Source organism: Nerophis ophidion, linkage group LG04 (genome assembly GCF_033978795.1).
Source record: "Nerophis ophidion isolate RoL-2023_Sa linkage group LG04, RoL_Noph_v1.0, whole genome shotgun sequence".
Lineage (NCBI taxonomy): Eukaryota > Metazoa > Chordata > Actinopteri > Syngnathiformes > Syngnathidae > Nerophis > Nerophis ophidion.
Window position 1 is genome coordinate 17,762,587 of NC_084614.1, and position 14,730 is coordinate 17,777,316.

The 14,730-nt window shown below is 39.1% G+C and overlaps 1 protein-coding gene across 2 annotated transcripts; it reads left to right on the top strand.

The window, feature by feature from the left end:
• Positions 1 to 6,236: 6,236 nt before the first annotated feature.
• Positions 6,237 to 13,265, top strand: LOC133551019 (uncharacterized). 2 transcript variants are annotated; one of them, XM_061897274.1, is made up of 4 exons: positions 6,237 to 7,029; positions 7,591 to 7,705; positions 10,949 to 11,630; positions 12,737 to 13,265. In XM_061897274.1, exons 2-4 carry the CDS (start codon positions 7,697 to 7,699, stop codon positions 13,228 to 13,230), a joined length of 1,185 nt encoding a protein of 394 aa, XP_061753258.1. In that variant the 5' UTR covers positions 6,237 to 7,029; positions 7,591 to 7,696; the 3' UTR covers positions 13,231 to 13,265. The 2 variants fall into 2 exon arrangements, with proteins under 2 accessions (XP_061753258.1, XP_061753257.1); XM_061897273.1 differs by lacking the exon at positions 7,591 to 7,705 and having other exon boundaries at positions 6,238 to 7,029.
• Positions 13,266 to 14,730: the final 1,465 nt, after the last annotated feature.

The following is a 14,730-nucleotide window of genomic DNA, read 5'->3' on the forward strand; positions in this document are numbered from 1 at the left end:
TAAAATACTACACGGTCTAGCTCCATCCTATCTTGCCGATTGTATTGTATCATATGTCCCGGCAAGAAATCTGCGTTCAAAGGACTCCGGCTTGTTAGTGATTCCCAGAGCCCAAAAAAAGTCTGCGGGCTATAGAGCACTTTCCGTTCTGGCTCCAGTACTCTGGAATGCCGTCCCGGTAACAGTTCGAGATGCCACCTCAGTAGAAGCATTTAAGTCTCACCTTAAAACTCATTTGTATACTCTAGCCTTTAAATAGACTCCCTTTTTAGACCAGTTGATCTACTGTTTTTCTTTTTCTCCTCTGTCCCACTGGAGGGGCTCCAGTCCGGTGGCCATGGATGAGGTGAGTCGGGACCCAGGACGGACCGCTCAACTGAAGTCGGGACCCAGGATGGACCGCTCGTCCAGAGCCAGGACCCAGGATGTGTATCGGCTGGGACATCTCTGCGCTACTGATCCGCCTCTGCTTGGGATGGTTTCCTACTGGCTCCACTTTGGACGAGACTCTTTCTGCTGTGTTGGATCCACTTTGGACTGGACTCTCACGGTTGTGTTGGATCCATTATGGATTGAACTTTCACAGTATCATGTTAGACCCGCTCGACATCCATTGCTTTCGGTTCCCCTAGCAAGGGGGCGGGGGCGTGGTCCTCTCCAAGGTTTTTCTCATAGTCATCGTCACCGACGTCCCACTGGGTGTGAGTTTTCCTTGCCCTTATGTGGGCCTACCGAGGATGTCGTTGAGGTTTGTGCAGCCCTTTGAGATACTAGTAATTAAGGGCTATATAAATTATCATTGATTGATTGATTGATTGGATTGATTGATTCCGGTAAGCGCGTAATGACCATCATTGATTTAGGTCGGACAGCACGGTGGAACAGGGGTTAGTGCATGTGCCTCACAATACGAAGGCCCTGATTAGTCCTGAGTTCTGTGTGGACTTTGCATGTTCTCCCCGTGACTGCGTGGGTTCCCTCCAGGTACTCCGGTTTCCTCCCAACTCCAAAGACATGCACCTGGGGATAGGTTGATTGGCAACACTAAATTGGCCCTAGTCTGTCTATCTGTGTTGGCCCTGCGATGAGGTGGCGACTTGTCCAGGGTGTACACCAACTTCTGTCCGAGTGCAGCTGAGATAGGCTCCAGTACCCCACCACGACCCCGGAAAAGGACAAGCGGTAGGAAATCGATGTATGGATAACACACGCCCAGTGAGTCCAGTCATCATCATCATCGGCGGTCACTCGAAACAAGTATGACGATCCTCCTGGTAGGGGGGTATCCCTTTATGAAGGATGCCTGTGCGTGACTTTGTGGGGCGACTGGTGCACAGACAGTCACCACACGACTCTTGACAGATCCGGGTCAGGGTCCAGTGGCATGGAGTCCAAGACGACTGGGGAACCTTTTCTGCTGCAGCCTTCTTCCATCGTTGTGACGCTCCATAGGGTTAGCAATCATCCTCTCGTCTGTTCCACCGTTGAGGTCTTCACCGGATCCCTGGTTAGGGGGCAGTCAGGTACTAGGCCTTTGCCAGGGGCCACCTGGGGTAACAGTAGTAAAGGGGTTAACCTCCTAGTGCACCAAGACCCCCATAGAGGAGCCTCCACTGCCGGATGCTCTTTAACACCATGCGCAGGAAGGACAGTGAGTCCAGTACGCAGTGTACATAGTATACATATTTAAGTGCAAATATGTGATATTTTAAGTTTATCCTCATCGGCCAGTGTGTGTGTTTGGTCATTAATATTTGTGTCATGAATAATAGGAATTGAAAATTAACAACAAAAAATGTTTGGTTTGTTACAATTGTATTTAGATATAAAAAAAACAACAAAGTGTCAAAAAGCAATAACCAGATGTAAAAAAAAAAAAAAGGTTTGATTTCCATTTCATATTTCATCCATCCATCCATTTTCTACCGATTGTCCCTTTTTGGCGTCGCGGGGGGTACTGGAGCCAATCTCAGCTGCATTTCGTAAAACAAAAAAAAAAAAATCAGTCAGCCGAAAAGCAAACAAACGATGTTTTCATATTACAAGAACCAGAACCGGAAATCGCTATTTTAAAGACAACACCTTGGACAGATGTGAACGATAACGGCCGCGTGAGACAGGGGGTCTACAGTATAAATTATTAAATTCATTAATAGTATTGTTATTAATGAAATAAAATCACCATAACTCACTGAATTTTCAACCGATTTTTTTCAAACGGTTTGGTTTTACTATTAATGACGAACACATACTTTAACACATATTTTAATTGAGCTACAAAAGTCGGTTTTCATACTAAAATAAGAGACATTGTGAAATAGTGTGCAATATTAATACAAACGTATTTGCATATCAAAAGAAAACAATGGTATACAATAACTAATGTAATTATTAGAAAAAAAACCACTATATTAGGGACGGCGTGGCACAGTGGAAGAGTGGCCGTGCGCAACCCGAGGGTCCCTGGTTCAATCCCCACCTAGTACCAACCTGGTCACGTCCGTTGTGTCTTGAGCTCCTGATGGGTGCTGGTTAGCGCCTTGCATGGCAGCTCCCTCCATCAGTGTGTGAATGTGTGTGTGAATGGGTGAATGTGGAAGTAGTGTCCAAGCGCTTTGAGTACCATGAATGTAGAAAAGCGCTATACAAGTACAACCCTTTTATCATTATTTATCTATCATTTATTAAAAGTTACTATAAGAATAAAAATAAATAAAACAAGATAGGTAAAGGAAGTCTGTGCGTGAGATTCTATATGTACTGCAAATTAGTGCTGAATATAATATAGTTTTTGACACTTCTGATAAAGTATTACTTTACTAAAATAAAGAAAATACTTACAATATGATACAATGATATATATTATTGTAATATAAACTTCAACTCTTATCTCACAAAGTGAACTGTAGTAACTTTTTTTGATTGATTGAAACTTTTATCAGTAAAATGCACAGTACAGTACATATTCCGTACAATTGACCACTAAATGGTAACACCCGGATAAGTTTTTCAACTTGTTGAAGTCGGGTCCACGTAAATCAATTCATGGTAACAGGAGCAGTAGATAGTTGTGTTCATAATAGAAATGTTTTTAAAACGATGAGTAAACCTCCAAATTCTTCAAATTATTTGTATTTTAATGAACACAAATGCAAGAAAATTGGAAAAAGCAATTTACCGAGAGGCAAGAAATATGAACAAAAATAGCAGTGTTGACACCTTTCTTTACAAACTCAAAGATGTACTGTATGAGACTTTGCAGAGAATCATAAAGTAATGTGTGATTGCATAACCACGGTTTCATTACGGTTTGTCTGGAACTATGATTTTGCTTGCTTGCTGGTGTGTTTAAGGTCATTGTCTCGTTGAAACACCCTTTTCAAGGGCATTTCCTCTTCATCATACATGATTTATTCTAGGATTCTGATGTACTCAAACTGATGCATGAACCCTTCCATCAATCCATCCATCCATTTCTACCGCTTATTCCCTTTTGGGGTCGCGGGGGGCGCTGGCGCCTATCTCAGCTACAATCGGGCGGAAGGCGGGGTACACCCTGGACAAGTCGCCACCTCATCGCAGGGCCAACACAGATAGACAGACAAATTTCACACTCACATTCACACACTAGGGCCAATTTTAGTGTTGCCAATCAACCTATCCCCAGGTGCATGTCTTTGGAAGTGGGAGGAAGCCGGAGTACCCGGAGGGAACCCACGCATTCACGGGGAGAACATGCAAACTCCACACAGAAAGATCCCGAGCCTGGATTTGAACCCAGGACTGCAGGACCTTCGTATTGTGAGGCAGACGCACTAACCCCTCTTCCACCGTGAAGCCCTTCCTCTTCAGCATACATGATTTATTCTAGGATTCTGATGTACTCAAACTGATGCATGAACCCTGGTGTGCTAAAATAAAATAAATAAAATCATCACCATAGTAAGAGAAACACCCCCATATCATGATGCTTGCACCACCATGCCTCACCGTCCTCACTGTGCACTGTGGCTTAACTTCAGTGTTTGCAGGTCGTCTGACAAACTGTCCGTCGCCCTTAGACCCCCCCCCCAAAAAAAAACAGTATTACTCACATCAGTCCACAAAATGTTTGGCTATTTCTTTTTAGGCCAGTCAATGTGGTCTTTGGCAAATTGTAAACGCTTCAGCGCATGTTTTTTTTATGTAATCGATGCGCTGAAAAAAGTGACTTTTTGGTGCTGTAAATGTCAGAGTTACTTTGTGTCGAACCCCAAGATGCAGAGAAGGAGGGAGGCATTTTGCAGGAAAACATGGTTTAATTTAAAATACTAGAACTAGAACAAACAAAGGGTACAAACAAAAAGCACGCACGTGGGCGGATATAACAAACTAAGGGCTATGAATAACCAAATCGGAAGCAGGGAACAAAAAAATAGTAAGCTACAAACATCTACCAAATATAGCTTACCTCTACGCTGCAATCACACGACCAGTAGGAATGAAAAGTAGAAAATAACATTGACACGACAATAATCCAGCCCTGACTGGAGGAGAAAACAGGTCTTAAATAGTGGGTGGCTGATTGATCCCAGGTGTGGCCAGGTGCCAATCAGCCACAGCTGAGGGTTACACAGCACTCAGGGAGACAAACAGGAAACAGAACCAAAATAAGAGTGCTGACAGGAACTAAAGACAAATGCAGAGGAAAAACTAAGACATAGACCAAAACTGTCATAATTTATACCTAGTATTTTTAACATTCAGTAAGAACTAGAGTTTCTTAAGTAAAATTAAACATTTTATTAACGTTATTCATGAATTATGGGGGAAGAGTAAGTTTTACTTATGTTTCCTCATACTATTTAAATGTTTAATAGTTGTACATACACAAACCTAAAAAATATTACATAAACTTTACTCTGAAAATCTAGTGTTTTGAAACGCATGCACGACGACGCATGCGCACAGCACAACAGGCTCTGGCCGACTGGCTCTGCTCCGGCCTTTAGAAACTAATAATAAAAGTTTCAATCAATCAATCAATCAATCAATCAATCAATCAATCAATCAATCAATCCACTCCCTCGCTCTCTCTGCCTCTGCCCCTCCCTCACAAATGCTGCTGCTTGCACACCTTAAAATTTTTTTTTTTTTTTAACCCTGGACGTACATTGAAAATACACATAATCCTAACTCAAAATGCCGGACATTGAGGCATTTAAGAAACTCCGCCCGGACAGCCCCGCAAAAGAGGACGTATGGTCAGTCTAATATACTCTGATGATTAACTTGTGTGATGACTGTATTATTACCCCGCCTTCCACCCGATTGTAGCTGAGATAGGGAACCGCGCCCCCCGTGACACCAAAAAGGGACAAGCGGTAGAAAATAAGTGGATGGATGACTGTATTATGATGCTGTATTATTATGCTGATAGTATATATTTATACCATGAATTGATTAACAAGGACCCCGACTTAAACAAGTTGGAAAACTTATTCGTGTGTTACCATTTAGTGGTCAATTGTACGGAATATGTACTGAACCAGTGGTTCGCAAATGGAGGTAGGCGTACCCCAGGGGGTACTTGAAGGTATGCCAAGGGATGAGATGAGGGTGAGATTTCAAAAAAATATCCTAAAAGTAGCAAAAATTCAAAAATCCTTTATAAATATATTTATTGAATAATACTTTTAGCAAAATATGAATGTAAGTTCATAAACTGTGAATAAAAAATACAACAATGCAATATTCAGTTTTGACAGCCAGATATTTTGTGGACATGTTCCATAAATATTTATGTTAAAGATTCATTTTTTTGAGAAGAAATGTTTAGAATGAAGTTGATGAATCCAGATGGCTCTCTATTACAATCCCCAAAGAGGGCACTTTAAGTTGATTATTACTTCTTTATTTATAATTGAATCACTTGGTTATTTTTCAACAAGTCATTAGTTATTTTTATAATGTTTTTTCCAAATAGTTCAAGAAAGACCACTACAAATGAGCAATATTTTTGCACTGTTATACAATTTAATAAATCAGAAACTGATGACATAGTGCTGTATTTTACTTCTTTATCTCTTTTTTTCAACCAAAAATGCTTTGCTCTGATTAGGGGGTACTTGAATTAAAAAAAAAATGTTCACAGGGGGTACATCACTGAACAAAGGTTGAGAACCACTGTACTATACTGTGCAATCTACTAATCAATCAATCAATCAAATTAGAATTTTCGTTTCATTTCCGGTTTATGTGACGTCACGAGTTCACATCCTGTCAAACGGACTCCGTCTGTTTCCACTCGACTCTGTGGAGTTTATACCGATCACTTTTAGCAAAGACAGCAAATCCCTTTTGTTCAATGTGAATACGCCAGCTCCGTAGTTTGGACAGTAATGTGTTTGTATAAGTTTAGATTGGGGCATGACGTTTTTTAATAACGGAAAGACGTTAAAGACTCGTGTTTTCATGTTAGCATTTAGGCTAGCTGGCAAACTGACGCTCGTCGGTCTAAGTTGACCAAAGTGTTACCAATTATGGATTTTCCATCATTTTGATTTAAAACAGTTATTCCATCAGTCGGGAGTCAAACATCGGTTATCATACAGTTTATGTGAGTGTAGTACAAGCTAAAAGTTAAAATCGACGCACAATAGTTACTGCGCGTTTCAGTCATTGACGCATCGGCGACTTTAATTTACAGGGTTGGGGAGAGTTTCCATCCATCCATCCATTTTCTACCGCTTATTCCCTTTTGGGGTCGCGGTGGGGCGCTGGCGCCTATCTCAGCTACAATCGGGCGGAAGGCGGGGTACACCCTGGACAAGTCGCCACCTCATCGCAGGGCCAACACAGATAGACAGACAACATTCACAATCACCACGGATAAACATGCCCAGTTGTGCAGCCTGGGGCTGCTTCACTCGCCAGAAAAGTGGGAAGCATATGCATCGTTTCCCCCGCGACCCAGTAAGAAGAAAAGTATGGGAAGTAAAGGTTCGCAGGGACGGCTGGAGACCCAATAACTACAGCCTCTTGTGTGAGGTAAGCATACACACAAGGGAGACGTGCTAGATTGCACTCTTAGTAAAAGTGAACAAATCCACTTTTTCCATGAATTGATTGATTGAAAAAGGGTGTGGAGATGATTTGATTAACGTGGACTTAAACGCCTACTGAAATGAGATTTTCTTATTTAAACGGGGATAGCAGGTCAATTCTATGTGTCATACTTGATCATTTTGCGATATTGCCATATTTTTGCTGAAAGGATTTAGCAGAGAACATCAACGATAAAGTTCGCAACTTTTGGTCGCTAATAAAAAAGCCTTGCCTGTACCGGAAGTAGCAGACAATGTGCGTGTGACATCATGGGTTGTGGAGCTCCTCACATCTGAACATTGTTTACAATCATAGCCACCAGTAGCGAGAGCAATTCGGACCGAGAAAGCGACGATTTCCCGTGGATGAGGATAGTGAGAGTGAAGGACTAGAAGAAGAAAAAAAACGCGAGGGCAGTGGGAGCGATTCAGATGTTATTAGACACATTTACTAGGATAAGTCTGGAAAATCCCTTATCTGCTTATTGTGTTGCTGGTGTTTTAGTGAGATTATATGGTACCTGAAAGTTGGAGGGGTGTGGTGACCGCCAGTGTCTCCAGTGGGAGGAGGTAAGAAAGTCCGCAGCTGCAGGAGGACGCAAGCTGCGCTCATGTCTACGGTAAGAGCCGACTTATTACCACAATTTTCTCAGCGAAACCTGCCGGTTGACATGTGGTCGGGAACTATGTTCGCTTGAATGCTCTGTTCCATAGTAAAGCTTCACCTTCGGGAATGTAAACAAGGAAACACCCGCTGTGTTGCTAAAGGCGGCCGCAATACACCGCTTCTCTCCTACATCTTGCTTCTTTGACTTCCCCATTATTAATAGAACAAATTGCAAAAGATTCAGCAACACAGATGTCCAGAATACTGTGTAATTATGCGGTTAAAGAAAACGACTTTTAGCCGTGATCGGTGCTGGAAGAACATGTCCGCTACAACCGGTGACGTCACGCGCACGCGTCATCATTCCGCGACGTTTTCAACGGGATACCTCGCAGGAAATTTAAATGGCAATTTAGTCAACTAAACCGGCCGTATTGGCATGTGTTGCAATGTTAATATTTCATCATTGATATATAAACTATCAGACTGCGTGGTCCGTAGTAGTGGGTTTCAGTAGGCCTTTAACCTTCCTCTTGTGTTAGATTTCTGTTACCATCTCTTAATTAACGGGTCGGTTTTGAACCATGTCTTGAATCAGCTGTAAAATACACTAAAAACAAGTATCTATCATCCAATTTGTTTCTCATCTCTTGGTTACCTTGTTAGGCTTCCTTATCCATGAAAATATTGGTTTTAATATTTTTGGTTTGGGCCATCAGGCCTTTTTTTTGTCAGTATACCCCTCGATTTCAATTTAAAAAATGGTAAAATGAACCTCAATAGAATCGTACAAATAAATAACAGGTTGTTGTGTTACCTGACTATTACTGAGGGGTATTAGAACACATCTCTTCAATAAATTTAAGTTATTTTGTCATTTTAATAATTTTATACTGAATTGACCTCACATGTGTGGACATGTTTGTTTTTGTACTGGATAACAAGGTAAAATGAGAATCCCCTAAAGCTCACATGATTGGGAGAGGAGCTGGCTGTCACTGTGTTCAGTTTTGGTTCCAATTATTGCTTTATAATATTATTTTTATAACTTGTTTGAAACCGACCGTAACAACACCAAGGTCATTATTTCAACCAGAGCATTTTATAATTTAGTGAAAAAAAAAAAGTTTTGTTGAAATAGAGCAGGGGTGTCAAACTCAAATACAGAGCGGGCCAAAATTCTAAAACTTAAAGCCGCAGGCCAAGGTTGAACAAATTAACCTTTTAATAGGGACCCAAACAAGTTTTGCATTGAATATTGACCAAGCAAGGCTTATATAACTTTATAGTGACATGCAAAATCGAGTTTCAAATAATAAAAATTAAAAAATATCATTGGCATATCAAATATAATAAAAATAAAAATTGAATTCCTCTTTTCGGTGGCGAGTTTGAGTTGGGGCGGGGTTTGGTGGTAGCGAGGGGTGTATATTGTAGCGTCCCGGAAGAGTTAGTGATGCAAGGTGTTCTGGGTATTGGTTCTGTTCTGTTTTTGTTGTGTTACGGTGCGGATGTTCTTCCAAAATGTGTTTGTCGTTCTTGTTTGCTATGGGTTCACAGTGTGGCGCATATTTGTAACAGTATTAAAGTTGTTTATATGGCCATCTTCAGTGTGACCTGTATGACTGTTCACCAAGTATGCGTTGCATTCACTTGTGTGTATATAAGCCGCATATACGTATTATGTGACTGGGCCGGCACGCTGTTTGTATGGAGGAAAAGCGGACGTGGCGATATGTTGTAGAGAAAGCCAAATATTGTCCACCCGGACAATATTGTTGTCTAATACGGGTCGGTGCCGACCCTACACAAGATGAAGGTTAAACAAGTTGAAAAACGTATTCAGGTGTTACCATTTAGTACGAAATCAATCTACGAATAAAAGTCTCAATCAATCAAAGCCTAACAAAACTTTGCCTCTAAATAGCACATATTTTGCATGTTTCACCAATAATCCAAACTATCCATGCATCTTTTTCCGCTTATCCGAAATCGGGCTGCGGGGGCAGCAGCCTAATATTTGAATAACAGAACACAAATGTACATTTTGTAGTATTTACAATCATTTTAAATCCCAAATCAAATAAGAGCAAATGTTCAAGAATTCAGCCCTGCGATGAGGTGGCAACTTGTCCAGGGCCCACCCTGTGTGCAGCTGGGATAGGCTCCAGCCCCCCTGCTTCCCAGAGAGGGACATGTAGTAGAAAATGGATGCTCCAGAATTTTCTAAAAGGTTTGTCTACAATCCCATTGCCTGCACACAATGTACAATTGTGACTACCCTCGTTTTTTGTTCACAAGTGAGTAGAGCTGAAACGATTCCTCGACTACCTCGACATACAAAATGTATTCAAAGAATTTTCGCTCCCTCGAGGCGTCGTAAATTGATTTTATTTTTTACGGCATTTTGCCTCCTTTAGTAGTCAAAGCTCACGTTTCGGCCTCTCGTCCACGCGCAGACGCATACTTTTTGTCTTTAAAAACGCAGACTTTTACAAATTTAATAGATGTAGGGATCCAAAACCCTCCCCTTAGCATATGTGTGTGTAGACCGCACAGACGGAGACTTGTGATGACGTCACGGTTGTACGCTGTCATTTCCAAACTGCCTTTGAACGCATTATATGATCAGTTGTTATACACTTTTCGTTAAACATATTTATTGTCAATGTAGTTATTTAATTTTAGGAAAAAATTTTTTTTTTCATGAGTTATTTATGAGTCCCTTCTTATGTAGTATATTAGGTAAGTACTTATTTCTCTAATCCGGCTGACCTAAACATAAGGTTTATTTATGTGTTAAATAAATGTTTGATTAACACAGTTTCATATAATTTGACATGGTCCGAATGCAGCTGAGATGATCTCCAGCATCCTCCGCGACCCCAAAAGGGACAAGCGGTAGTAAATGGATGGATGGAAAACTGAAAGTAGGGTAGATGTAATTATTGAATATGATTAAAATCAAGAGTAAGATTACTAATTCAGTAGAAATATTTGATGTGGCCTAGGGCCCCAAAGTCAAAAAGGTTAAGAACCCCTGTTGTATTTAATTTGGTCTATATTGTAACTTTTATTTTCAAACCTCTATATTCATGCAATTTCCCTCAAGCTTAACAAGTCCAGGACAAAGGTCATTGTAAGAAGAGACTGCCTCATTTGAAAACTTTGGCAAAAATCCTGACCATATGCAATCCTATACAGTACACTACAGGCTTTAATAATTAATCTTGTTTTTTTTCCATATTCTTTGAAGGATCATTTTGATGAGACACAATACGAGCAACGTAGAGCTGATGGCCTGAAGAAGTTGAAACCAAATGCTGTGCCAACACTGTTCGCATTCACTACAAAGATTGTGAAGCACAGAAGACTTCTGAAGAGAAACAGAGTAGATGCATCACCACCTCCTCTGTCAAAGAGGATACGAATGGAACACTCATATTATCAGCAATCTCTTCTTAATGGCACTCGAGAGAAGCCAATTCATCTTAGTGAAGATGGCATTCAGGAGAACCCAATTCATCGTAGTGAAGATGAGAAGCCAATTTATCATAGGAAAAATGGCACTCTAAAGAAGCCAATTTGTTTCAGTGAAAATGGTACTCGGGAGAAACCAATTTATCATAGAGAAAATGATACTTGGAAGAAGCCAATTCAACATAGTGAAGATGATAATTGGGAGAAGCTAATTCACCGTAGTGAAGATGGTCCTCTGGAGAAGCTAATTCATCGTATCGAAGATGGTAATCGGAAGAAGCTAATTCACCATAGTGAAGATGGTACTCTGGAGAACCTAACGCATCGTCGTGACGATGGTAATCGGGAGAAGCTAATTCATTGTAGTGACTGTGCAGACGCTAATCGGGAGAAACTAATTCACCGTTGTGACGGTGAAGATGGTAATGGGGAGAAGCCAATTCATCGGAGTGAAAATGGTAATTATCAGCTGTCTTTCTTAACATTCTGCATTAGTCTATGAAAAATAGGGTATGTCAAACATGTCCTTTAAAATATAGGTGATGTTATGAATGAACATTTTATAACATGTATATTATTCCTGTAGGTAGGAAATAAAAATTGAAAGTTAGTTGTACCATAGTCTGTACTAATATTCAACTATGTTTTGATTGATACTTTTATTAGTAGATTGCACAGTTTAGTACATTTTCCGTACAATTGACCACTAAATGGTAACACCCGAATAAGTTTTTCAACTTGTTTAAGGGTCCACGTTAATCAATTGGTTTCAAGTTTACGAATAATGTAACAGATATAATCCTACATTACAAACATTTTTGTTAAAATGAAAATTAACATCTGATCGGCGTAATAATAGATTTCACGGGAAATAAAACCTGACTGCTCAGGTGCTAGAATTTTACCGTTAAACCATTTTTCCTTTTACAGTATTACACCAAAAAAACAACCATAGATTTTATGATAAAAAAAACCTGGCCAATCTGTCATCAGAATGTCAGTCAAAAAGTCCCATCAGTTTTTTTATTTACAGTACTACACCGTAAAAACAGATTTTACAGTAAAAAAAAACTGGTAACTAACAGTGGTACCAGTTTTCTATTTAAAGTAATATGCTGTTAACACCGTAAATACTATGGTAAATTTCTGTCGATTATGCTCCCAGTCTACAGATTTTTTTTCTGCCTAATACATAAAAACAAGAATAAATACATTGTGTAATATATTAATATACTAACATTCATATTTTAGACGTTTGTGTTGTGTCTCTTAATGAAAACAAGTTTGACAGATTTCCTATTTTTGATCATTTCTTTTAAATATTTTTAACCTGTCAATCGCTTGTCGGTTATCAACAAACTCTAATAGACTTAATATGGTAGAAGCATCATAGAATAAACATTTTTGTTTTATTAATTTACTTTTCATAAATTTGAAGCTGTGGAACATAAGATTGTCACCCGGTAGCAGATTAGTTATTTAGGTTGGCTCAAAAGTGTAGTTTTATCTTCTTTAAATGTTTTTTTGCTTTTTTTTTAACTTCTCTTCCTCATTTTGTGTACAGAGGACACACCCGATAGTCCAGATGAGCCCATACACACCTTTGCACCATGTTCTTTGAAGAGCGCACCAAGTGTTGCAGAGAGTTCATTAGTCTCTGCAGAAAGTACATCACAGTCTGCTGAGAGACGCAACGAGAGATTGAAAAAAATGACTACCCAGATATCAAGACTTAAAAAGCTTTTGGCTAAGGAAAGAAGGGAGAAAAGGAAACTTCTTCAACAGCAAAGTAATCTGGAGGTGAACATTTCTAAAGTTTTCAACAGAGATCAGCTTGGTAAACTCAAACAAGCAAGTCCACGAGGAATGAAGTGGTCTGCTGAAACCATCAAAAAAGGGCTCCAATTAAAAGTTGCATGTGGAGCTACTGGATACGAGGCGCTCCTCTCTCAAAATCTGCCATTGCCATCAGCAAGGTCATTGAGAAAAAGACTGCATGAAAGTAGGAATGAAGTGCATCAAAGACACACACAAAATTGCCCCCAAATTATACTTTGACACAATAAAAGCATATTTGTAAGTTTGTTACTATAGTTAGACTTATTTTGGTTTATTTTGTCAGAAAAACTAACGTTAGACTGATCGCAATTTCTATATCCTATTAGACACTGCATGAATCCGCACACTGTTTCACACGTCCTGGGTACCCAAGATGGCGCCTGTTGATTATTTGGCTGAACTCATTGAGAGTAATTTGGAACGCTACAAGTTAGACCAGGAGTGCCCAAACTTTTTCCACTGAGGGCCACAGACTGACAAAAAAAGGATGCGAGGGGCAGTTTGGGTTTTTTTCAACTTCAGAACCAGTACAATAAATATATTTTTGAGAAAGTGCAATTTTGGTAGAAATTTCAGGTAAATGCCGAAGAGCCAAAGCACAACTAAAATGCTAACAGTTCGCACAGATAGTGTAAAGTAACAACAAATAAGAGCAAAATTATCTAAAAAATAAAATAGCATGCTAAAAGTATACCTAAAAATAGCCTGATCAGTTAGCATTAGTGAAATATAAAATTATATGACACTGAGTTGTATACCTGCAAAACACGGTTAGAAAAGATAGCATGTTAAAAGGAGCTGTTTGTAACATTTACACAGATGCCTAGAGGGCGCCAATTTTTCAAAATGTTACACAGTATACTCCGCCCTCTCACGGCTTGTCATACGTAATGACGTAAATATGTACGTACGTAACACATGCACACGCAGTAACTTTAGGTCAGGGATGTCAAAAGTGCGGCCCACAGGTAATTTTTTAAAACGTAAACAGTGATATAAAGGAGCAAACAGGTGAAATGTAACAAGAAAATATTGCAATGTTTACTCTAATAGCACAAAGCTGCCATGCAGGCTGTTTCTTTCTTTAAAAAAATAATAATGAATCAAGATCTATGTCATTAAGAATTATTGACCTATTCAAGGCTCCAATTACGTCACGTTAAATTTTCCACTTTGAGATATTTTTTGGGGAAAATGTTGCATATCTTGTTTTTGCCATATAAAAAACTGAGTTGTTTTTTTTAAATAAGGGCCTAAAATGAACAAACAAAAAACATAAACAACAATAAAACGTATAATTAACGGATGGATCTGAAGTTGCTCTCGAAATTATTGTGTTAAAAAAAATGTATAATTTATTTTCTAATACTTTAATGAGTAGGACCCTTTTGGATCCCCAATAATTTTAGTGTGATTTGTTTTAAAGTGTCATTGCTCAAAGAATAATAATTAAAATCAATGGTGTTATGAGTTATTGACTATTTTGATATTCCAATTTTTATATAATCTCAAATATTCCACTTAAAAAAATATTGGGTGAAAATTTTGCATATATTGTGATTTTTCCATAAAAGTTTTTTTTGTGACAAAAAGAGCATACAACTTAAATTTTTAAAATCATTATATTGACAGATAGACCTAATGTTGATCTAAAGATTTAAAACTTGAACAATAATAAAAAAATACTGAATAATGACACATTTTTTTATATTTTTTTTT

Bases quoted from the DNA above. Each gene is read 5' to 3' on its own strand.
- LOC133551019 (XM_061897273.1), top strand. From the start codon at position 6,877: ATGCCCAGTTGTGCAGCCTGGGGCTGCTTCACTCGCCAGAAAAGTGGG. The intron at 7,030-10,948 runs GTAAGCATACAC...TATTCTTTGAAG, and splicing joins ACTACAGCCTCTTGTGTGAG to GATCATTTTGATGAGACACA. The intron at 11,631-12,736 runs GTAATTATCAGC...TTTTGTGTACAG, and splicing joins AATTCATCGGAGTGAAAATG to AGGACACACCCGATAGTCCA.